This window comes from Ambystoma mexicanum, chromosome 11 (genome assembly GCF_040938575.1).
Source record: "Ambystoma mexicanum isolate Mex_15411 chromosome 11, UKY_AmexF1_1, whole genome shotgun sequence".
In the NCBI taxonomy this organism is placed as follows: Eukaryota; Metazoa; Chordata; class Amphibia; order Caudata; family Ambystomatidae; genus Ambystoma; species Ambystoma mexicanum.
The window spans coordinates 38,777,427-38,802,782 of record NC_090934.1 but is presented as its reverse complement, the minus strand read 5'-3'; the positions used below and the strand labels follow the sequence as shown (position 1 = coordinate 38,802,782).

General features: G+C 43.5%; 1 protein-coding gene across 1 annotated transcript in view; it reads left to right on the top strand.

Annotated features, from left to right (window-relative positions):
• Positions 1 to 25,356, top strand: part of KPNA6 (karyopherin subunit alpha 6) — a 625,915-nt gene that overhangs the window by 158,886 nt on the left and 441,673 nt on the right. Inside the window, exons 3-4 of the mRNA XM_069622491.1 lie at positions 12,335 to 12,430; positions 13,437 to 13,539. Of these exons, the coding sequence (XP_069478592.1) occupies positions 12,335 to 12,430; positions 13,437 to 13,539 (199 nt within the window). The remainder of the gene's footprint in view (positions 1 to 12,334; positions 12,431 to 13,436; positions 13,540 to 25,356) is intronic.

Sequence of the window (25,356 nt, the reverse complement as noted above, 5' to 3'; positions counted from 1 at the left end):
TGTGACTAATTCAGAGAATGTGTCCCTTCTCCCAAAGAGGGAGCCCCTCCTTTTTAGACTAGGGAGTTGAGTCTGCTAGTCAAAATACTGCCCAGGCGAAATTTCACTGGGGGAGTGGGGGGGGGGGGGAATTCCCCCTTTTCAGGACAAGGACTCTTCAGTAAAGAAATCTGACACGCCTCCCTTACCACCAATGCCCCAAATGGTTGTTGCATACATGGAAACTGTTAATATTGGGGAAAAATTCCCTTTAAATGTTTGTGGTTGTGGTGCTGACCCCTATTGGAGGCCTGAACCACCAGACCCATGCAATTCTGTCTCCTGTTACAGGGAGAGACCTATACGGGGCTAGCACTTTACCTGGGGGTTTGGAGCTGAAGCTGAACAGAGCAGACGCTGCCACTGCAGAACGGAGCATATGTACCCTAGAGGCAGGGGCACAACTTATAGGTGGTGGGCGAGGAGTCAGTAGAACACTGCTGTGCCCAGGAGCACTGAACACTCCAAATCCCAAGGACTTTGGAGGAGAGAGACCACCCCATGACTGACATGGAAGACCAGCGTTGCCTAACCGAGGCACCCACATGAAGGAGGGAACCAACGACCTGAGCAGGAGGATTATACTACAGATGGAGCGACTGCCTCCCCAGCAAAGGACACCACGTAATAAAATGTACGCAGTTTTTGGAAAGGAGAAGGGAGGGTGGTGGTTTAACTCTGCAATGGTTCGACAGGGAGCCCGAACACCATAGCAGATCAAATGCCAAAGGGGCTATGTGGGCCTATAGAAGAACGGAGATTAAGAGAAAGGCTCAAAGAAGGAGACATTAAAGATAGTAACCCACAAGGGGTTACCAAATACAACAAATTACATTTGAGTATAATAACCCAGGAGATGTCCTCGAAACCCAGAGTGGCAAAGAAGCACTCGGAGGGGGTGAACTGGAGTAGACCTTTTGAACTTTATTTTGTCGGATCTGTATGAGCCACTGCCATTTTCGAGATATTTGTAAAGTGGGTCAAGTACCAACCAGCAACAGCCAGATAAGTGGAGTAGATGGCCTAGAAAAGTCTGGTTTGATTTCCTTGATTAGTGGCACGGTCAGTTAGCACGATTGTATAGCGTTGGACAGAGGACAAAGTCTATTTAAGACATCCTGATGAGCACCCTTTTCTTATTTTTTAAAATAGGGAAACTTGTTTTATCTAGGGAAATGTGCGTTTCTAGGATTTTTACGAAGATTGTTTATCAAACGCTCATAAAAGAAAATACTAATTAAAAAAAATAATAATAAAAAAAAAACTAGGGAAACTTCCTCTTAGCAGTAGGGCTAGCAGAGGCTTTTACTTATTGTGATTTAACCGCGCAACAATGCAATGGGGAGGGAGAGGGCTAGAGAGCTTTGTTGTTGTGTTTGTAGTTTCAGTTTGGAAACAACGGTCCCTGTGTGTTGGGTTTGCTTGCAGTTGGTGTGTGTATGGGGTGGTTTGTGTGCCTGTGGTTTAGTTTTCTGTAGTCTGTTCTTTTGAGTATGGTGTTGCAGAGTATGTGGATTTAGTGGTGATTTCAAGTTTGTGCTGTAGTTGAGGTATGTGCATGTTTAGTTTGGTGATTGTGTGAGAAAACCGAAGCTGTCTCACCCGCTAGTCCCTGGGGATGGCCAGGATACAGTCCTCGCTTTTGGATCCAGTTCCTCCGGGTGGACCAGTTGGGAGGGGGTGGGGGTGATCACCTGGATGAGGGGTCCTCGGGGAGTGGATGTGGGACACCGGAAGGCGAGACGCGGTATCCCCTTCCTAATACCACCTCTTCCCCATCCTACCAGGTAGGATACCTAGGAATTCAACCCCACCCCCATTTCCAACACACACTTTTTCTCACGGACAGTTCACTGTGAACAAACTAACACCAGAGCCGTATACCTGACATGTCCCAACCCTTGGACAGGCAAGGTCAGGCAATTACGGATTATCACACACTCCTGACTTCCATCACACTTCCCCACACGGATAAAAGGCATAGCAGGAAAGCACACTCTGAGCGAGGCAAGACTCACGAGGAAACAGTTGTTCCAAGATGGCAGTTTAGTACAAGGAGAAAAACTGCGAGACCAGAGTCCCAAGGAGGGAAGTACCTGTGACCTCTAAAGACTGTTACTTTCATGATCCTTGGGAAGTAAGAAACTGAAGACCAGGAACTAAGGCGGATCAAAACTGCAAATTGTGTCTGCGGTACCCGGCGCTCTCCTGCGTTGATAAGCAAGGCGGGGTGGAGTGATTGCCGCTGCGGTACTGTCCTTGGCTCCTACAGCAACGCAGCATCAAAAAACAGCCCAGCTGGTGAGTCTGAAAGACTGATACCAAACCAACTTGTGTTTTGAACCAACACAAGCGGCAACATTGTACAATGAGGAGAGTGTGTGAGGCGTTTGCAAAGAGCGACACAGAGATGATTTCAACTTTGCGATTGAACTTTGGGAAGCCCAGAAAAGCTACCCTACACGGAGTGGTCCGGGGCCATGTGGGTGCTCATTCGAAAGTCTGTTAGGTATCCAACTGATGCTGAATGTGAGTAAAAGGAACAATGAGATCGAAGTGGTCATGCAACGGGTTAAGCTAAACCCTGTGTACATTCGAAAGTCTTCGATAGTTTAAAGTGCATCATAAATGGTCTGAGCCCGATTGAGGGAGACTAAGTGTATAAAGGGATCTGGGGGGGTTCCGGGGTGAACCGTGAGTCGCCTGAGAAGGACCTATCTGAACTTAGTTTGGAAGCGATCTGAGCTCAGAAGAGGGGGGATCCAACATTGATCTTTTTGTTTTGGAACTTTTGTTGTGAAAAGGGATCTGAGGGGGATCCAGAGTGAACACCCAAAATGGAATACTGCAAAGAGGAAACGTTTTTGTGTTTTGTGTAGCAGACCCTCTGAGTCAAGAGACTTGCGAGAAGCAAAGGGACTTGGACCCAGAAGGTCTTGAACTGTGTAAATGGAACTGTATCCTCGTGCTCCAGAAGCCTGGAGTGAACTACCTGTTCTTATGCTGAAAACGTGGGGAAGGGAGGTCAATGGCCCGAACATCCTTACTCATTTTATGAACATTTCTTTCTTTTTCATGAACAACCACCCCACATTATTTGTAAATTAGTTGTAGGGATTGGCAATAGGTTTTTTTAGTATAGGCCCTTTTATTTGACAAGACTCCAATAGGACTGCATTATTATTTATTTGATTGCCGTAGCTTGCTCCCATCCGTAGATTTAGGTGTAGATAGCCGTTTATCTCACCTCTTGTGAAATTTCAATAAAAACCCTTGAACTGCGGTCACTTGTCTGTCTTACTGTTGATACCATGCCTTACAATTGAGGGTGAGTGCAGAAGATTCTAAGGTTTTTAGTAGGGTTAGTGGGAGTTGTCTGTGCACTTCTCTGCATGGATTAGGTTTGTTTGGTCAGGTTCATATTCTGTTATGGGGATTTAGCATTAATATGCTTTATTGCATTGGGGGCAGCCTGGTTTTGGTTCATTCGGTTTCTGTTTTTAGTTTTAGGTGTCTTTCCTTGTGTTGGTGGTTTCTCTTTGTTGGTATTTCCTGTTTAGCTTGGTGAGTTAAAGAGCCATGGTTTTAGCTATTTTCTGAATTTGATGTGTTACGTTTATATTTACTTGGGAAGTAAGTTTTTGGCTAGAAGCAGGAAAATGCTGATCGAACAAATTTCAACTTTGAGTGTTAGTTTGATGTGAGGCAAATGTCATTGCTGGACCTCAATGTTCGGTTTGGTTTGTAGATGGAGATTTCTTCATGTATGAATTCCGCTCCTTGAACATGGTTTGCTCTGTGGGTTATACTGAGCGTTTTGAAGAAAAATCTTTTGACTGGTAGCTAGTGTAGGGTTCTCAGTGCTGGTGTGATATGTTCTCTTGTGGTAAGTCAGAGGAGAAGGCTTCCTGCTGCAGTATGTTTTTGCTACAATTTTATTGGTGAGCTAAACCAGCATTTCAAGATAGATGCTGTTGGCATAGTCTATTCTTGACATTACTAAGGGGATGACGGCGAGTGTTCTGTGTGGGAAGGTGTGAAAAGGTACTATCTGCCTTGTGGGTTAGTGGAAGAAGCTTTTCTTTTGTACCGTGTTGACTTGTGGTTATAGTGCTAAGTAGTTTCCCATAAAATTCCAGAGTTTTTAATTACTTGGGAGGGTTCTGGTCGATATTTTGGTAGGCCATGGAAATGCGATACGGGTTGTTAACCGTGATAATGATTTCTGTTTTGTCTGGTTTCAGTTAAGGCTGTTGGTGCTTAACCATTAGTTTGTTTCCGTGAGGCAGTTAAGTGTGGTCTGGTTCTCCAGTAGAATAGATTTTTAGAGAATTTGTGTGTTGGCTGCATAGTTGTAGTAGGTGAGTCCATGTCTTTTGATGAGTGTTGCGTGTCGACTCTGCCAAAGGATGCTAATAGTTCTAGTAGTATTAGTTCAGAGGTAATGTTGGAGTTGGCATTAGTTTTGTCTTCCTAGATGGATAAAAGTGCAATTTCCGTTCCTCCCATGAGTCTGAAGCCGACTTGTGTCTGGTCTAGCATCTGATTGCTTTGTACATGTTCCAGGCTTTGTCTGTATACGTAGCTTTCTATGAATTTTGCCGGATACCGATGTTTGATATGGGTCAGTAGTTGGTTGGGTTTTCTGTGATGCCCAAGGGGTCTTTGTGGTTTGGTTTAATGCATGCCATTTTGAAGCTTCAGGTACATCTCCTGTTGCCAGTGAATGGTTATAGAAGTTCTGCAAGTATTCTGCAGGCTTTTTTAGGGTGAAGATAGTCTTGCACGTGTCTGGAGGGGAAGGGTCTGCTGGTGAACCTTGCTCTGTTGCTTTAATTCACCAAGCTGGCAACATTTTCTATCAAAATTGATGAGTAGTGTAGCCTTGTGGTTGGTTCGGGAGTAATCTGGATCGGGGTGGTGTTGGTGTTCTTGGGTGTACGCTTGATGACTTTCTGTATTGTTAATAATTTCTTTTTTTAAATGGGTTGCATGGTAATTGCACACTTTCTGTGTGGATGTGTTGTTGCAGGCCGTCTGTCTTCTCGTTGATACTGAACTCCCCTTCTGGGTGTTTGTGATATGTTCTCTATAGTATTTTTTGCTTTGAGGATTTCTGCTCTGTATAGTCGGATCTGCCTCGGCATATGTGTGTATTTGCTTTTTTTTTTCCTTCTGCTGATCCTAGTTTTTCCTCCATTTGAGGTCCAGTTTACTGTTTGTCTTCAGTGGTCTGAGGGGAGCACCATCTCAACGTTTTCTTTAGCAGAGGGGTGATTTTTTTTCCACTGTAATGTCTAATTTTAATAAAACCACTTAGAACCATGTCTCGCTATCATTCTCTTGTGTCTGATCTACTGCAGTGTTTTAATCAACTATTTCCAGTATTTCATTCATTGTCTTTTTAGCTTGCATGATGTAAGCAGTCTATAGTGTTATATAGCAGCGAGTGACGTTAAATGGCATTTAACAAGACCGATCGAAGTGCTAGCATACAGAAGATAAATGGGTTCCTGTGCTGTCGTAGTATAACTCACGATCAATGTTTGTCAAAGCACTGACCTCGGTGTTGACCTTGGTTCACACCGCAGTTGAGTCCTTCGTAAAGAAAGAGGTAATCCCTCTGAAATGAACAAAGCTGGTCTCGCCTTAGCCACCTTGAACTACAAAGAGGCCATCCTACAGGCCAAAAAAGACCCCTATAACGAACAAATCCTACAAGCCAAATCTAATACTAAAGAGCTGTTTAAAATCCTAAAAGAATTGGAATACTCGGTTACCCCACCGGTTACGTGTACCAAATATAGCACCTGGTGTGCCAATATTCAAAAGGCACACCTCGGTAAAATAGCTACACTCCAAGTCAAAATTATCAACAAATCTCCCTCCAGATTGACTCGCAATACAAGCCCCAGCATGATGGCTCCAAACCTAGCTTTTACACTCCTAAACCATTCATCTTCTCGCCCCTCTCTACTTCTCAAGTTGAGAATATCATCAACAATCTCAAACCATCCAACTGCCAGGGTGATTTATGTCCTGCCCCTATTATCAAGGAGGCTTCACATAACTTGGCATCATTCATTACTGCCTTTATAAACTCACCATTTAGCACAGGTATTGTCTCCGTTCACGCCGCCCGACTACCCGCAAGCATTTTATTTGCAAATGCCTCATTATATGCTTATATGTATTGCATGATTTTGAAAATCGATTCATGGCTTTAATCATTGTTACCTGACTACGTGTCCACCTAGATTACCGCCTATATTACCATACTTGACTGCATACCATGTTAACTTACTATGTAGCAGCTTGTATAGAATTGAACTTGCTTGCATGTCGACTTGGACACTTGCATTACTTAAATACGTTTCATTCATTCACTGCCTTAGCTCATCTACCAGACTGCTAACAAATGGAACAAGTTTATTGCATTATACTTTCTGCATTTTTGATTTCGCTCCTACTTCACAGCGTCCTCTGTAATTTGAATCAATCTCCTATATTAACTCTAGCCTTGAATTAGTACACTTAGCTTACATGTTACTGAGCCTGCATACTTCATTACATGTTACGCTGTGCAAACTTGTTTACACGCATGGTTCTATTGTAACTTGGATTAGGCTAACGGATGTATCTAGCATTGAACGAGCCGATTTCTTCATTTGTATGAACTAATCTAGCCTATGTCTGCGTATTTCTGATAAATCAAATTAGCCTACTTGTGATTCCAGTACTAAGCCAGCCTTTCTTGTTTTCACTATAATTGAACTAGTAACTCATACAAATGAACTTGCACACTCTTGCTTAACGGTAACAAGTCTACTAATATTAAGATATGGCTTCATAAGCCTATCTAATTATTGTGCTATTACAAAATGCGTGCTTTAGGGTTATTTTTACTCTTCCCTATACTAATTACAGACTTAGTTTAATGGTTTGTGAGAAAACACACTATTCTGGTTGTGCGTGAACCTCTGTAGTTTGTGAACACTAAACTATATGTTGTAGTGTGCTGCAGTACATGAGAATAGGTGACTTCTCACACTCACCTATTTAAAAAGGTATTTTTTGGGAAAAAGTACCCTCACTAGCCGCGCTCACTTTCCTAAGTAGTAGACCAAGAAATGTCATAAGTGTTTAAGGTACTATATTTATTAAACAACCAAAGAAAACCACATGCAACAAATGTGTATCATCCACAGAAATTAAGTATTGCATGTAATATATTTTCACATTAAGGGGGAGAACTGATTTCACATGTGGGTGGCGTTCATATGGATACAATTGCAATTAGAATTTAAAGCACTCATCACCACGTCAAGATGCATTCACATAGATACAATTGCCCAAATAAAGTTAACCTGGGTACAATTCCTATTTATATAACCACCAAAAACGTTAGCATGGACACAATTCCTATTTGGATAGCCGCCAACACGTGTTTCAACCCTCTGGGGTCGTCGTTTATTTGGGCAATTGTATCTATATGAACGCACCTTGGCATGGTGATGAGTGCTTTAAATTCTAATTGCAATTGTATCCATATGAAAGCCACCCACATGTGAAATCAGTTCTCCCCCTTGTGAAAATATATAATATTCTGTGGATGATACACATTTTTTGCATGTGGTTTTCTTTGGTTGTTTAATAAATACAGTACCTTAAACGCTTTTCTTGGTCTACTACTTAGAAAAGTGAGCGCGGCTAGTGAGGGTACTTTTCCAAATAATTACAGCCTTGGTCTGCTTACTTAGGACCTGCTTAGTTGTTGACCACTTCTTAGTCCAAAATACAACTATGGCACAGTCCTCCCAGACACACATGCAAATCCCAATTAATATTAACTATATGGCTAAACTACAACAACCACTCACCTACAATACCCAACCATGTTATACGTCTGCCAGAAATGCAAGACTTCGCGTTAGACTAGCTAAATTATTCGAACCATTGGCTAGAACTCTTCCCACTACAAATGATAGGAAGGCTACCCCATTTAATGAAACATCCAACAACTGTACCAAAAAACCATGCAGCGTACTGAAGGCGCATGTGACAAATACTCCCCACTCCCAAAAATATACCTTCAGGAACTTCCGGTAACCTTTTACCTATTAGTTCTCACCTCGAGGGAGCCTTAATAGACGCTAGCGCGATGGTAGCACATGCCATCGAAATAGCCGACCTTATCCAGAAAGACAACCTTGATTTTTTTTTTGCCCATTACCGAATCTTGTTTGCACAATGGGGCAGGCCCTGCCCTTATGTTAGCCATCCCTGACGGCTACGCTATCATTAGATCAGATAGAAATGAAGCACGTATTGGTGGCATAGCCCTTATCTTCAAATCTAACCTTGCCATTAGATTAGTTCCATCATCCGATACTCACTCCTGTGAAAGACACAGCCAAGTTACTTACTAACAATTCTCAGACTCTCACCATACACTTGATATACCAACCTCCAGGCCTTTTAGGAACTTTTGAGGAGGACCTATCAAATATCCTATGGCACAACCTAAAAAACTCTTCATAAGTCATTTTACTATGGGACTTCAGGGGCTTTCTACTGTTGACAAAATCCATCTAAAAATGATCTCCTTGACCCACAAAGCTCTCAATAATGCGGCTTCTAGCTACTTGACAGGTAAAATAAAGAGAAAAATACCTAGCAGACCGACAAGAACTGTCAACTCAACTGTCTGGTAGTACCAAGATTTAAACTTGCCAAAATTGGTGGCATCAGTTTCCCTGTGACAGCTGCCAAACTGTGGAATGCTTTGCCACATAACCTGAGAGTAGACCAACCATTCTCACAATTAAGAAGGAACCTTATCAAACACATCAACACTAAAAATGTTTTAGTCACCCCTTATATCCCCCTGTATCCTTAGCCTAACTGGACTTGTATATATGTATTATTAGAAGTCGTTCTATATTTGTATATAAACTAAACACAGATTGTAAACCTTTCTGCATCCTGTATATATATTGTTTTTAACCATTTGCCTATACCGCATCAATGTAATTATGTAAATTGGGCATCTCTGCACTATTGTAAATTCTGTAACATTGTAAATTCCAGATTCTTGTAACATTGTAAGCTTTGCATATTCTGTCTCTGCTGCACCCGGTTACCTTTGGGTCTGGCGCGCATTATAAATTAATAAACAAACAAACAAACTTAGGCTTTAACAACCATAAAGACCTTCAAGCAAATAGTATGGCCAATATCCTGACTGGACTCGGCCTTACCCAACGAGTACTTCATCCTAAACACAATAAAGGTAGAGTACTAGATTGGGTGGCAGATTATAATTGTAACATCTCCATCTCATCGATCTCCACACTCGTCTGGACAGATCACTACCTTGTGACATTCTCTCTAGTAACCAAAAGACCATCCCCTATTCTCACTCAAATGGCTCTGCCTATTCTAACTAGAAACAAAAAGAATATCACCACTGACGACTTACTCCCCCTGATTCTTCCCAAACTCAATTCCTTTCCCGACACCCTGGCCCCGGATCCACTGGTGAACGAATATTATAATATGTCTACTTCACTATACCGAATTACACCTCTTAAAATGAGGCAAGGTAAGCCCAAAGTTCACCTTAATTCGTGGTACACACCACACTTAAAAACCTTACGTACAAAAAAAAGACAATGCAAGGTATCCTGGAGACTACCCTCCGATGAAAATAAAATTAACCTAAGCAACATAACTGCTCTCTACAAAAATGAAATACTATTGGCCAAACGTGACACTTATAATATTCGAATATCCCAAGCTAACTCGAGTATAAAAGAACTTTTCATTAGCTTGAAAGAATTAGAAACTCCCACCCCACTACCAGATAATTGTGTCAAAGATAAATCCTGGTGTTCAAATATACAGCAAGCACTGGCCAATAAAGTTGCAACTCTACCAACCAAAATTGCTAAGAAAAAAGCGTCACTTACCGCTATACCTGCCTACAACAGTTCCCTGTCACCCTCCATTAATACCACAGGCCACCCTCGATTCAAGTTATCTAAAGTTTCTATCATTGAGACTCAAACTATTCTATTGCTCAAACCTTCAATCTGCAAGGGAGACCTTTGCCCTGCCCAACTAATAAAGGATGCAGCCAGAGAATTGGCCCCCTTTATTACTAAATTGATTGTTTATTTAAAGCGCTTCAAGGGGGGAGGGAACATAGGAAAATAGTTACATTCAGTTAAGGTCCTTGAAACAATACAGAATGCGAAAATAACTATCGTAATACGCCTGTCGACAGTTCTGATAGTGCATGTGCATCGAACAAGTAAGGCAGGAGGGAGAGGAAAAGGAGAACAAAGCGAGCAGTAACATTACTATGTCTGACGACAATTGATGTAGTGCAGGAGGTAAACAAGAGGACGGGGTGTGGGGGATGGGGGAATAAGAGTGGGGAGAAGGGGAAGAACAAGACACGCTACTGTGCAAATTTGTCAGTGATAAATTAAAGAAGCAGGGAGGAGGGGGGACAGACAAGCTGCTATCAAAAATCAAAGAGACAGATGATGGGAGTAAGTGCTAAGGGGAGTAAGGCTGAGAGAAGGGAGAAAGAAAGGGAAGGGGAATAGGAAGATGGTAGCGAGGAGGGATTTATGGAGAGGGAAGAGGTAGAAGGCAGGTAGGGGGGAAATGCCTCATTTTCCACGGGCACTATACCAAGCAATCCTAAAGAATCTTGGGTGCTACCTCTACTTAAAAAACAGTTGATTGATCCTGCCATATCTACCAGTTACCGCCCTATCACTACAGTGCCATTTCTCCTGAAAATCATAGGCAAAATGGCCTACTTACAAATTCAGAAGTATTTGGAATCTTACCATTTGCTAGGAGTTCGACAGTCCGGCTTTCGCCCTCAACATGGAACTGAAACAGCTCAAATTAACTTAAAGGCCCAAATTGACTAGGTCAAGGACCAGGGAAAGCCTGCCTTACTCCTCCTCCTGGACTCATCAGCTGCATTCGACCTTGTGGACCATAAGGTCCTTTGCAGTCACCTGGACTCGGCCGTCAACTTCTCTGACAAAGCTATAGTGTGGACCCAATCCTTCCTCAATAATAGGACTGTGAGGGTCTTCTCCCCTACAGCAGCGGCAGACCCCATACCTATTACTTGGGGAGTGCCCAAGGGATCATGTGTCTCTCCTACATTATACAACATTTTCACGAAGCCCCCTTTTGATGATCTGGACCATCTTGGTGTCACCTACACCAACTATGCCGATGACACCCAGATTCTCTTACCACTTATTGGGGATTAGGACAATGATTTGGCCTTGGTGAACAGTGTGTATCTCATCGTCCAGGCATGGATGGCTACCCATGGACTATGCCTGAATGATAAAACAGAGATCATCATCCTCCTGAGCACGTCCTCCACTCTTAAAAATTGGAACCTAGATAAGATTCTTTTAACGTGGACAACAACCTTATTACTGCCGCCTCAGAAGTGAAAACTTTAGGTGTCTACTTGGATTTGACCCTTACCGTTTAATAAGCAGGTAAATGTGATGGCTTCTGCGACCGCATACACTTGTATATTAATTAGAGCAGGTAAACCTTTCCTATCCAACAAGAGCTGTATCTCCTTGGCCAGAGCACTTATTCTGCCGAAGCTGTAATACTGGACACCCTTTACATTGGAGCTAACGAGGCTACCATTAAGCAAATCCAGCTTCTCCAGAATAACGCTTTGAGAGCAGCACTAGGGATTTCAAGGAGACCATATATCTGAAACCAGAAAATCAAACAATTGGCTTTCAACTCAGGAAAAAATCCAGTTAAAAGTCGCTTCACTTGTATTCCAAATGCTTAAATGAGGCCGCACCCCGCTATCTCTCGGAGAGATTCACCAAAACCATCCCTATCAGCTACACCAGATCATCTTGTACTAACTGCCTTGCAGTGCCTAGATTCAAACTCTCTAGAGTTGGCGGATGTAGCTTTCAGGTCAAAGCAGCTCTCCTTTGGAACTCACTACCCCCTTCTCTGCGAATGGATCAATCATAATCTAAATTCTGTCAGAACATAATAACGTGGCTTAAAGACTCAGACAAGTAATATTGGCCCGGACTATCTGTGTAACTATGATGTATATTGCCTGTGTTTTGATATTTGTTTAACCAAGCTGTAAGTTATCTTTTGCAATGCGCCCTGATGCCTAAGGGTCTGGAGCGCAATACAAGTAATAAACAAACAAATGTCTGCCTTCGCTTACTAATTTCATGATTTCCTTTTACTTTATTTTCAGCTTTTTAAGCGAAGAAACGTAGAGCTGTTCAACGATGAGTCTGCAATGTACGATGGGCCCATCATGGACTCCTTTGTCAGCTCCACCACGGCAGGGGTAATTTCTTTTTCCTCCCTCTGGGGTCTTCCACAATCCACTCTTTTGGCCACCAATGGGATAAATACAGAGTTGTAAGGGAAAGGCAATGGGGATAAGTGGATCCCTCTACATTTTCTGTTGTTCCAATGGGTGCTTTAATTTTCTTAGAGAATAAAACTCGTTCTAAAGCAATAGTGCACATTATCCAGTTGTTTTATTCATCCATTTGTCTCGTGATCCCTTCAACGGGGTAAATATTCTGTCCAGCTCACTCCCCCTCTAATAAGAGTTCATCTCAACCAATGTGTTCCTTGCCAGATCATGTATTGTTTTTTCACTCCTTTTTTAATGTACAAATGTTAAGGCAAAGCAAAATTAACCAAACAGTAAGACACGTAGTGTAAACGTGAGACTTTATGACATTCAATTAATGGATATTGTAGAGGGTGCCCCTACAATCTGCAGTCTTTTGGCCCTGTGTGCATCGCACCCTTATCTTGCATAGTGTTCACATCATCCACTTGTCTCTAAATTTGGGATTTTAAGCTGCTTTCTAGGACTTGCTGGTCTTCCTCCAGTCCCAGTTGATCTCACACGTGTTACACTGGGAATGCCTCGTTTACAGTCACAGTACAACATGTATTTAACACTCCTTCTCTGAGATTGAGTGCCCCAGTCACAAGGTTGCTGGTTACCAGCGGCTTCCATAGTGCTCTGTAATGGGGGAAGGACCTGCCCCTTCTCTCAAAAGTGTGATGTGTGATAGACTTGGCTGCTCTTCCAAATCCCCTGTGCTGCAGTGGGAGTAGGCGATTTAGAGCCCTTTGGGACACAAGATGCATAGCAAGGCAGTTCAAGGCCTCTGCGCTCCAAGGCTAGTATAGTCTGCTAGAGTTGCTGGCCACCGAGTTAAGGATCGATGGGGACTTTTTATCAGTGGAAAGCCTTCCTTCAATTTTCTTTCTCCGTCTGGTTGGAGCATTGTGGAATTGTTGTTCAGATTTCTCTTCTCACGTGTCTCTAGGACCTGGGCGTCATCACAAAGGAAATGGTGGAGATGCTGTCTTCGGAGGATCGTGATCTTCAGCTCACCATCACCCAGAAATTCCGGAAACTCCTTTCCAAAGGTACGTATGATTTCGGAATGGGAGGCTGCTGAAAGGTAAGAGCCCAAGAGGGGCATGAAACCTTATTGTTCAGATGAATGGGAGAAGCAGGTTGACGAGAAGCCAAATTGGTGGCTGCGAGAAACCTTTGCAGGTAGATGCAATGGGATCATTCAGTATTTGTGTGGGTGGGCCAGGGTAAAGACCTCATCAGTGGCAGATGGTGGTTCTTCATGTCATTGTTGTGAAATGATCCAAGGTGAAAAAAAACATTTAAAGAACGTCCTCGATGAAATGCCACGCAAACAGTCTCTCAAGGGTGAATAGCAAGAACGTGTTGAGCAACCGTTTGTGCCTGTCATGGTTTTAAAGTGTGTGAACAGAGGCAGCCTCTCCTGACTCTTCTACTGCTAACTCTAATGTGCTAAACCTTACCTGACTCTTGTGGCCTATGCAACAGAACTGTATCCTCTCATTTGCTGCTCTGTTGATCTACCAGGGGTTTGCCGGATTCTGGTGTTCAAGGAGTGGTGATCTGATGACCACAGAACCCAACACTGTTACCCCCTCGGACTTTGTTAGGAAAGATTTTACTTTTTTGCAGCTTTCCCTCCAAAAGACATCAGGAACTTTCTTTCAGCTGTTTTGAACCTTTTATGGCTTTTGGATTTAAGTGAAGCCTTTTTGCGCCTCTGTTTTGGGGGAACTGATCGGTCCCTATGGCTACTGTGCAGGAGAACTCGGTCCTCCCTTGTAAAGTACTTTTGTTTATTTTTTCATGCACATATCGCCTTGAGTGAGATGCGGCAAGGACACTGTGTCCTTGTAACTTTCTTGTAGTTAGTTTGTAGTTACTTACATCATAAGTCCAGGAAAGGCTGGTGGCAGCAGATACTTCTAATGTTTTCTTTGCACTTTAAATTTTACCATGTAATGCTATATAGAGTACCATATACTCAATGTCTATGCCACAAGCTTTTTGCACATCCTTTAGCCAGCTTGTCTTTCGACCTTCTTCCTGCCCTGGAGTGGCAGGATTTCCCAAATGTGGTAAGCCCTTTCCCTAGGAAAACACGAGCAATTGTAGGCAAAGTGGCAGTCTTTGTGTGTGGCTGGATGTTGGGTATGGAGTCTGTTTGGATCCAGTCTGCATCTCTGCCAGTTGTCTGTTGCTGGGCTGATGCAGTGGCCAGGGGCTGTGCAGGATTTTATAGACCCTGCCAGTTTCAATGGTGCAGATCCTTGCCATTGGTTGACCGGTGGTGCCTCCAGCCCAGATCCTGGATAAAAGGAGTACTCCTGCAGCTGTTCTCCAGACCACTGTTGGAGCCAAAACCCTACAAAGAAGAGCAGCCCACTGAAGACCCGAAGCCAATCATTGGAAGATAACCAGCAGCCCACTCTTCACTTGCCTGGCAAAGCCTTGTCTCTCTGCAGATCTTAAGACCTTAATCAGTGCTTTGATCCCTGGATCGGTGGGAACAACCAGTCCTGACCTCAAAGACCCTGCTGCTAGAAGCACTCAGTCCTGGAACTATCCTGTTAGCTAACTAGACCTCGTCCTAGGCTACTTTGCTTCAACCGCTGCAGTCCCAAATTGAGTCTTGGGACTCTGCAGATCCTATGTGTATAGAATAAGCATTTCCCTGAAGTTGCAGTTCTCCACCACAAAGCGGGGCCTTGCAGGACCATCTTTGTTATTGCTACAAGGGTAATTTTCCCATAAAGTGGCGGTGCATAAGTTGGTGTGTCCAGATTCCAGTACATCTGTACACTGAATCTTAAACTAGCCAGACCCAAGTATTCGACCCCTGGGCTTCCTCCAACGGGGCCAAGGCATGAATCCAGAAGGCACATCAATTTCAGGAACTTTAAGTGCTTCCTGAATGAATCGGAGTGCAGGGGATGGGGAATCCGAGGGGGTTAGACATACCCGTTTTGTCCCCCCCTGTTTTGTTTTTACTGAACTTTGAAACACAACTACTTGTTGGTTCAAGCTAATACTTAACTTCCTAAAAGACATCTAGCCTCCTGAAAATGGGACATATGACTGTAAGGGTACGAGGGCCTTTCTTTTCTAGCTTGGGAAGATTTTTTTTTTTCGGTGTATGGTGTTTAACTTCTGTCTTATCCTTTTAGTTCTCAATCTTCATTACTTACCTGGTGCTATTTATTTATTCACTTGTTTTACTATACTAAAGAGTACCTTGACAAATAATTCTGTGTTTGAATGTAAAGAAAGTGTTGGTGCTCTTAGCAGAGCGCCTCATGGTGAATGCGAATGTTTTAATTTGTTGCTTACCTGTGGCTTTTAAGAGCTTGCCTGACTTGTATTATTATGAGTGCTCTGTGTGTGATTAACTTAACCCTTCACCGCTCTCACACCCTCCCAGGTCCAAGCCTGGCTCTTCAGTCACACTACCCATATAGTTTGGCTAGACATTGGTGGTTGTCTCTGACTTTGGAATAGAGTGCCCTCTCAGCATACAGACCCGAATCTGAAAATCCATCTTAACAGACTTGAAGGACCGTCCTGTGTTCATGGAGGCGAGAGTGGTGTGGCAATTTACAACTTGTTCTGCAAGCTCAGCTGAGGCATGTCCTAGTGTTGCTGTCCCTCCTGTGGGATCTCTGTAGAGTGCCTTAAGTGGCAAGCTGCCTCGGAAGGAATGAGGAGTGCCTCCAGTCATTATTCCCTGGTCATTTAGGACCAACTTTGGTGCCAAATGTGAGGCTGAAAGAGCAATACTTTACCTCTGGTATGAGGGGTGGCATTTTTGGGTTTTGCTAAATTTGCCCTCACGCGCCTTGATCTGGGGGGGAGAACTGTGTCAACTTGCCACAGGGAACTTTTTACTTCAGCCCTTTATTTGCTGCAGCCGCCAATCTTTGCTACTGCCCTCCTCCCCTTTACTTCCACCCCAAAACTCTGATTTTACCCACTACCCGCCTCCCAAAAAATCCACTGTGGTTAAAAAGTCCTGTATCCAAATGCAGTGAAATGACTTCCATACCATCTAGGGGTCTCAACCGGGACAAGGGAAAAGATTGTACCATTGATGGAACAGACGTCCCTCTGGGTCAGTATGCCCCAAATGAGTTTAGTTTCTCTATGGCAGTAACCTTACACTGCTAACTGGGTAACGCCACTAGTTGGGAGCCATTGTTTATCTAGTTGTCAGATGACCATGGGTCCTAGCTATGGGACACCCGACGTTTGCTTTTATTTTGAACCTTTCCTGACTTTTTGGAGCTAAGTGAAGGCTTTTTACTTCACTTGCCTCACTAAGCTCATCTGTTTTGGGGGCCCCGATCAGTCCCTGTGGCTATCCGTGTTGGAGAACGTAGCTTTCTATAGTAAAAATGTGACGGGCGGTAGACACGCTGTGTCTTTATAACTGTTTGGTAACTTTGTGTTTACCTGCATGATGTTCCCTGGATAGGCTGGTGGTACGGGATACTTTCTGTACCGTTTTCTTTTGTACGGTCTTGGACACTTTTGCATTGTACTGCACAATACCTTTTTGAGTACCATATACTTCAAAATGGCCGTGTTACAAGGCCTTTCGCCTATCCTTTGGCCAGCTTGTACTTTGTCCTTCTTACTGCCCTCCTAGGGTTCGGTTTTACATTTATGGTAAGCCTTTTAACTGCAAAGATTAGAGCTTTCCCTGGGAAAGTAGTGGTCTGTGGCTGAATGTGCGTGCTGGGACTGTCTGGTCCCAGTCTACATCCATGCAAATGTGTCTGTTGCTAGGCAAATGTGTTGGCCGAAGGCTGTCCAGAATGGGACAGCCCCTATCGGTTTGAATGATCTTCATTGATGAAGCCGTGCTGCCAGCGTTCCGCTGCCTTGATCCTGCCTGATCTAAATCTGCTGCAACATCGGCTGTTACTGGGGTCAGCCTGGCAATTGTGGGGCGAAGCGCACATCAGTGCCGTGACTTTAAAAAAAAGAAATGTATATATTTTGTTGTAAATTGCCTTTTCACGCAATTGAGCCCTAAAGACTGCATCCTGCCAGCAATCTCTTCTTTGTGCACAACCATACTGCTCGTGTCCATTTTCACTCTGCACATTCATTCTTGCGTCATTGTGCCAGGCCCCTCCAAGATGGCTGCACCACGTTTTGCTTAATCTAGTTGCCTTGGCCTGGCCCTGCTGCCTCTCCCATTGGTTGCCCTAGGCTTGTTAAGCCAATTTCAGCAACCGGGAGTCAGTCCATACATCGAAGGGCCTGTCTGCTCCCTGTCCGCTGCCGGTTCGGGGTGTGAGGTCTCCCTGGATCCCTCTCGGACTTTGATGATGTTGCTCTCAAATTTTCCGGGAACCCCAAACTATTGTGACACTAGCGCTTCTGCAACCATGGATTAGTCACCCCCATCTCAACATTGTTCGTTCCAAAATTAGTTACTGCAAGTAAATGAACACTCCAGTCACGAAACAAATATATAACAATATTTTATTCTCTCTTCAAGCAGGTCTCGGGTTCAACTATGTAAACTGAGCATTCCTATGGGGGGGACAGACAGTCTTAAGTACTCTTCAAATCGACTTAGGTTGCTGAAATTATACCTAGTTTATGACCCATGTAACACAGACATTTAGCAGGGCGTTTAACATGGCAACATGTGATAACTCTCTCTGCGTCACCTCTGTACAATTTACTGTCTCGGAGCACTACGCTTCACCCTGTTCCCAAAGCACAAACATTCCTTGCCACTCTTATCTGCGTTTTCTCTCCACTTCCAAGAAAGAAAATCAGCATTCGGCTCAGTACTTCAATTAGCTCTACCAAGGATGTGCATGGTACTCCATATTTCCTAAACATTGGTCGCACAGTTAGCTTCAGGAAGACAGAGACAGAAACTATTCTTTATCTCTCTCCGTTCGTGTCTGCAGGCTCAAGGCTTGGAGCTGGTAAATTCCATTAGCTAAGCATTCTTTACAGAGATGCATTAACCAACCTTTCGGGCTGCAATCATTTTTCTGCAGGCGACATGAAAACCGCATAAGTGAGCAAAATAACCAAAATGGAGTCTGAGGACCACACTTCAATGTGTACGCCTAGGCTTACACAAAATGGACCCATTTTGACAAACCCTACTTTTAGCCTAAGGTAACACATTGAAGTCCTACATCATTATTATCACATATTTCAATAGCCATAAATTGTCTAATCTCTACATCCTGCATGATCAAGGCATTCGTCTTATTGATAGAGGAATAAGGTACAGGTTTCAATTTCCCCAGAGCTCTAGGGCAGCAGTTACCTAGTCAAGAATCTAAAACCGGTAGGCACAGTATGCAACAGAACAAGATTATTCCAATGAAAATGGCAAGTGCAGAGAATATCTTCCAACCCCAGGCTCTGAATATGTTCCAAGCCCATGTCCCAGTGTTCCAATATCCTTCATCGACATGAATTTCAGAACTTAATCTATGCAATCTTTTGGTAGCCTGGAATACAGTAGGGGAGGAGTCTGCACAACATGCTGATCCGACCATTTTGCAAACTCCACCCTCAGGTAGCATGACATCTAAGGCCATTCTATTTTGAAGAGCTACAAGTCTAATAGCTCTTTGTTCTAATATTAAACATTATATCAGTTGTTTCATTAATGGGTTTCTCCAATGCACTGGCCAATTTCCTAATATCTCGTGAGTTTATTATTTGTCCCCAAAATGTAATCGTGGATTTTGCTACATCTTCTAATATCTGAAGTTCTGTGTCATCCTTGATCACTCTCCTAGGGCGATGTTTCAGTATTTCTGTTATGTAGACCCCTGACAGTAGTATCCCCAGGTAACCTGTTCCCTGCCAATCCTTCGGTAACTATGGATATGCTGGTTTTCCACAGAGAAAGTAAATGGGTCCCACAATGTGTAAGTGCCTTGTCTCGTTTATCAAAGTTGCAGTGTGCATACATTTTTCATATACCAAGAACCTTATTTCTTTAAACTGAATGGTAGTGTATCAGGATCATGGTGTAGGATGGTGGAGTTGCTTCCCTTTTTCCTCCTGGTGACATTCTAAATGATGATATTGATTGGTAGGGTCGAGATCTTTTATCTGTATTTTTGGTAGAGGCAACATTGGTTGTGCTCTTATTAGCAAAGACGGAACATCTAGAGGCAGCAATACTTGTCGATCAAATTTGTTGATGCTTTTCCAGTTGTACTTTCATTCCATTTACCAAAGAACACAGCTCCAAAAGAAGCATAAAATGCAGTTGACGATGGGAGTGGATATATGTACCAACCTAAACCTTTCTCACCGTGTTGTGGGAGGTGAGAACATACCCAGCAATTTGTTCTGTTTAGGATAGCATGTGTATCATTCATTATCCGTATGAGGGTGTTGTTGAGATACCCCTCCTGTGTTTGAGATAAAGGGGACAAAGAGTATGTGAGTGTATATATAGAGGAGATAAGGTAGTGGGGCTGACCGTAGGTAACAGTATGCTGAGAGGATGTGAACTTTCCAAAAATCCTAATACAGGTATCAGTACGAGCATAATGGATGCTACAGTAATTATGATAATGCATTTGTCCTAGTGGACCATAGTCCTTTAGACGTGTATTTTCCAGTGGCAATACTTTCCATGTCCTGGTTTATGCCTGCCCCAAACAGTGGCATAGTCTTTCAGTGTCCATTAAGAAGACTCACTGAAACAGGCTCTCTAACTTCATCCGTGGGTGGCACCTGACCACATGGCTAATCTTGCTTGTAGTCTTCTTCTCCCAGCCCCCCCTGCCTCAAAAGAGGCATTTTTGTCTCTTTGGGGGGAATAGAGGGAATATGTTGGTTTCTTGTGGGCGCAATATTCTTGCCACACTTTCCTAACTAAAAATGTCATCCTCTAGCGAATTCCATGGTCAAAGGTTATACCGGGTCACTCCAGGCACAGAGTGATCTGTGAACGAAGGATCAATATGCAAAGAAAGTGGTGAACGATCAGGCTGTTTGGGCTCAGGACCAGGACATGTGCCGTCACTGAAACGCACACACTTGGTTTTAGGATCTTTGCCTTTCTCCTTCTCCCATTTGTCATAGGGCAAAGGCACTCGCTTCAGGTGTGCTACATGAATCCAATGTTTTTTTCCCCTCCACTCCAACAGCCGTCTGAGTAGCCAGTAGCACCAGATAGGGTCCTTTCCAGCAAGCGGCAAGACTGGATTTCTGCTCAAAATCTTTTGAGGTTGTAGTTGCCAGGTCTAAAGTGGCAACGAGGTCCCTATATTTATCGGGCAGTGCTGCACGAACCTGTTGGTGAATCGAACGCAAATTCAGAGTCAACTGGTTGCAGTAATCGGACAATAGTGGCTATCGATATCGGACAACCTTTTAGGTCTACGTGCCTTCCATACATTAGCAGGTCTCCCCATCATTATTTCATAGGGAGAAAGTCCTGTCTTTGCCTGGGCAGTGGTTCTCATAGGTAACAGCGCTATTAGTAGGGCATCGGGCCATTTCAGTTTGCGATGTGCACACACCTTCGCTAGCTTGTTCTTAACAATGCCGTTATGGCGTTCAATCAAACCAGCACTCTGAGGATGTCTTGCGGAATGGAATTGTTTCTTAATCTGTAGCCCTTCACATACCTGTAGTATGATGGCGGCAATAAAATGAGGTCCATTATCAGACCATATTTCTCTAGGTAACCGATATCTAGGGAAGTATTCTTTTAACATGACTTTTGCGGTGGACATAGCAGTATTTTATTTCAACGGGAAAGCCTCAACCCATTTGCTAAATGCACATATCACTACTACTACCTACTTGTAATTTTGGCATCGCTCCATCTCAATTAAATCAAAATGATTTACTTCAATTGGCATGCAAGGAGGTCCAAAACTACCCTTAAGTGCTGGTGTTCCCTTCCCAATGTTGTGCTGTAGACAGATCATACAATTCTGAATTAGTAGCTCTGCTATTTTGGGAATGTTGTCATTCTTCCATACTGGTTCTAGATGTTTACAAATACCTTTGCCACTGATGTGAGCTGGCCAATGTGCCATAATTCCTACAGCTGTTACATAACCGTTGGGCAGCATCCATCTCTGCTTTTCGTGATCAACCCAACAACCATCATTATCTAACCCTGCTGGGCCAGAACCCCATGGTTCAATTTCTTCGGCTGTGGCTTCGGCCTGAATTTCTTTCACGCTACTAATGCCCTCTTCCATCCTTCCAGTCTTGGAAACCCACCTATTAGAATCCAACACATACGTTCTTGATTGAGGGTCTGTGGTAGTTTGTTTAGCTCTCTTGTCTGCGAATGCATTCCCCATCTGTAATACTCTCTGGTGTGTGTTAGCAACTCTGCTGGATTTTGAGCACTTGATTTATTTTACCTGGAAAGAGTGCAAGCCTTTTTTTCCCCACTCACCTATTTTGATGTGTTTTACTCTTGTGTTCTTTGATTATGGCGTTTTAGACGACTCTATAGGCATCATCTTTTCATGTGTCTCACACAGCACCCTCAGTGCAGTGACACAGGGAATCCTTTTCTCGCTGTCCCAAGGTTAAACACCTTCTGTGGGATAAACTACAGTTTCCCAGAGAATGTAAAGTTAAATTGGCTTTACTAGTCTTTTTAAATTCCTACACCCAGCACACACTATTTTCCAATAGAGTGCTGTAGGGGTTACCTAGTATCGCCTATGTCTAGAAACTCATGTAGCAGACATTTGCTACCCTTCCCCATTGAAATGGCTGATGGCAGTGGTTTTACTACAAACTACCATTTCCCCCGACTGCGAACACCGGTAGCTAAAAATCACGGGAGCCATGTTTTTCAAGATGGCATCTGAGCCGCCTTTGTTTAAACGTGTCCCGGTCATCTTTTTTCCCCATTTTCTTTTTGGAAAGGTCCTTCTAGAGTTTGTCTCTGCGTGCCAAACTAGGTTTGGTCATTTTGTTTCAATGCCTTTGGTGGGCTTCGGGACTGAAGACCGCCTTTGGCGCCCGAGTGTCTGGGGTAGGCAGGAAGTGAGGGAGGTCCCTGAAACCCGCTGTACTTAGTCTCCTAGGAGACCCAAATGCAGTCTGGCGTGATTGGCGGGCTGAGTCTCCGGCAAGGACAGCCAACCTGCTGGGTGAGTGGCAGCTAGGCTGGCATGAATGGGAGAAAACTGTTCAAAAGGCGAGTCTCTTGAACTGAAAGGTAGAGTCAACCATTGGAATGAAAGAACCGAAGACGAGCTGGAAGAGGACAGCTGCTGCAACTACTGGACCATTGGTTTGCCCAGTGAAGCCCTGCTTTAGGTCTGAATCGCCAAGTTCATCTCGACAGTGAAGCCCATCAAGGAAGACTTCTCGATTTGAGTTGGTAGGACCAATCAACACGTAAGCCACCTGGACACCATTCTCGGAGCTGGTTGTATTTTACTCGGAGTGTTGCAGGAAACCAAATAGCCAGGGAGAAGGACACCAGTTTGTGTGCTTTAAGACAGCTACCGGAATCAATGATTTGCCAGCGCTGTGACCAGTCCCTGTGCAGTGCAGGAATCCTCCGACGTCGTCCCTCTTGTCCCCAAGACTGAGGCTCAGGAACAGCGAGATCTGCAGGAACTGCCAGAAACAAAGTCTTCAGCTGCACCTTTTTCTTCTATACAAGGTACTCTGAAAACCCGACCGAGAGAACTTGCCTCACTGCGAAAGGGCGTACAACTTTGGCAAATGCAGGCCTAGTCAGCTTGTGAACCGACATATGAACCTTTCTTCCGTGAACTACTTCTGAGAACCATGGCAAAGACTTTTCCGTTTAAATACCAGAACCGTTTTTGCCAATATAAGAAACTAGTCCATTGACTTTGGCCTACCTATTGCATTGAATCCACTCCTCTGGTGAAGTCAAACTATTTGCACTGTTGAAGAGTAACTCCATTATTTGTTTTATTAACTTATGCCTTTTTGCTCCTACTTCAAATGCTCTAAATGCCATTTTGCTCCTACTTCAAAGTAGTTTAAATGTCTCAGAACCTGATAGTGTAAAGTACTGTAGTATATTCTGTGTGATATTGATAGCCTCCTTCTAGTGAATGTTTTCTAACTGACTGTGTAATAAATTAAGAAGTGTTTTACCAAGAAACCTGGAGTATAAGTGTCTATCTGAATACTTGTAATTATAGACCTCTGTGTAACACCCTTACAAGCTCACATTCCATCTTGAGATAAGCCTGGCTGCTCAGTTCGCTAACAAAATCTGTGGTACAGACTTATACCAAAGCTTGGTTTTGCTTACACCTGCAGTCCTAGTTGTGAGTAGTGGTCCCAGAGAGTACTGCATACAAACTTTGCCTACCAGTGTCCTGCGCATTTCATTATGGCTAGTTGTTTAGGCAGAGCCAATGCTGATAATAGTTGTACTATCAAAGGACCATGTTGTATTTTAGTACTATGAGATGTTAAAAATCCCCTCTCGATCTATAATCTCCCAAAGTTGTGAGCTACTCCAAAGGTGTACTGACTGTCAGTAGAAACATTTACTTTAGCCTCTGGGATATCTCACACACTCTATTGAAAGCGATTCTTTCTGCAGCCTGGGCAGAATTGTGAGGAATTCTCCTGCTTTCCATATCTGTCTAAGGTGGTAATTGCATAAGCAGCGGTAGAGGTGGCGTTTGGGAGTTTGAAATATGAACTATCACAAAATATTTCCATGTCGGGGGATTGGAAGGGTGTGCCAGTCAAGTCAATTCTCCCTTTGGTGTCTTGTTCAGTGACATAAAGACGATCATGGGTCGTGTCATTATTACCGTCCTCGTTTAGAGGAGGTCAAAGTTCAGCTGGATTCAAAGAACAGCATCTCTTAATTTTGATGTGGGGTGCAAATAGAATGAGCTTGTATCTCGTGAGCCAAGCAAATGTGAGATGCTGAGCTTGCGTTATATTCAGTAGTAGATCTACCGAGTTAGGCACCATCACGGTTAAGGAGTGACCTAAAACCATACCTTCATTCTTTTTTTTCGGAGGCGGCGGCAGTGGCCATAGCTTGGAAACATTTTGGTAAAGCGCATGCAACGGGGTCTAACGTGGAGGAAAAATAGCCGCATGGCCTGTCCCTTCCTCCATGTTCCTGTGTCAAAACAGCCAAAGCGCAGCCATCTCTCTCATGCACGAACAACACAAACTCCTTGCTATAATTCTGTGTGCCCAAAACTGATGCGGAACATAGCACAGTTTTGAGCAGATCAAAAGCGTTTTGACAATCTGTATCCCAAGGTAGAGGTAACGGTACACCTTTCTTTGTCAATATCAACAAAGGATTTATCAAAAGTGAAAAATTTGGAATCCATTACCTGCAATAAGAAGCCATTCCGATAAAAGCCTTAACTTCTTTCTGTGTATTTAGTATCGCCATATAAGAAATGTTTTGTATTCTTTCAGGCGCAAGGCGCCTTCCCTCCTTCAACAGGAGATAGCCTAGATAGGCAACCTCCTGTTGACTATACTGACATTTCTTTAAAGAGGCTTTATGATCATGTTTAGCTAGATGCTTCAGTAACAAAATAGTACCCTCTTTATTCTGAATCTGCAGCGATAAGTAAATCATCAATGTATTGTACGAGTGTGCGCGAAGAAGGTAATTTCAGCATGTCAAGTACCTGCTACTGGGTTAATGGGGATGCTAAAAAGTGAATTTTTCACGTCAATGACTGAGAAATGCGTTGCTGTTGCAGGAATCATTCAGAATTGTGGTGATGTTGGGAACAATGGGAACGTGTGGTGCAACTACTTTTTTAATCGCTCGAACATCGATAACAAAACGGAAGGGTAAAGCATTGTCACCTTTCTTATAAACAGGCAAAACCGGGCTATTGCATGTGCTA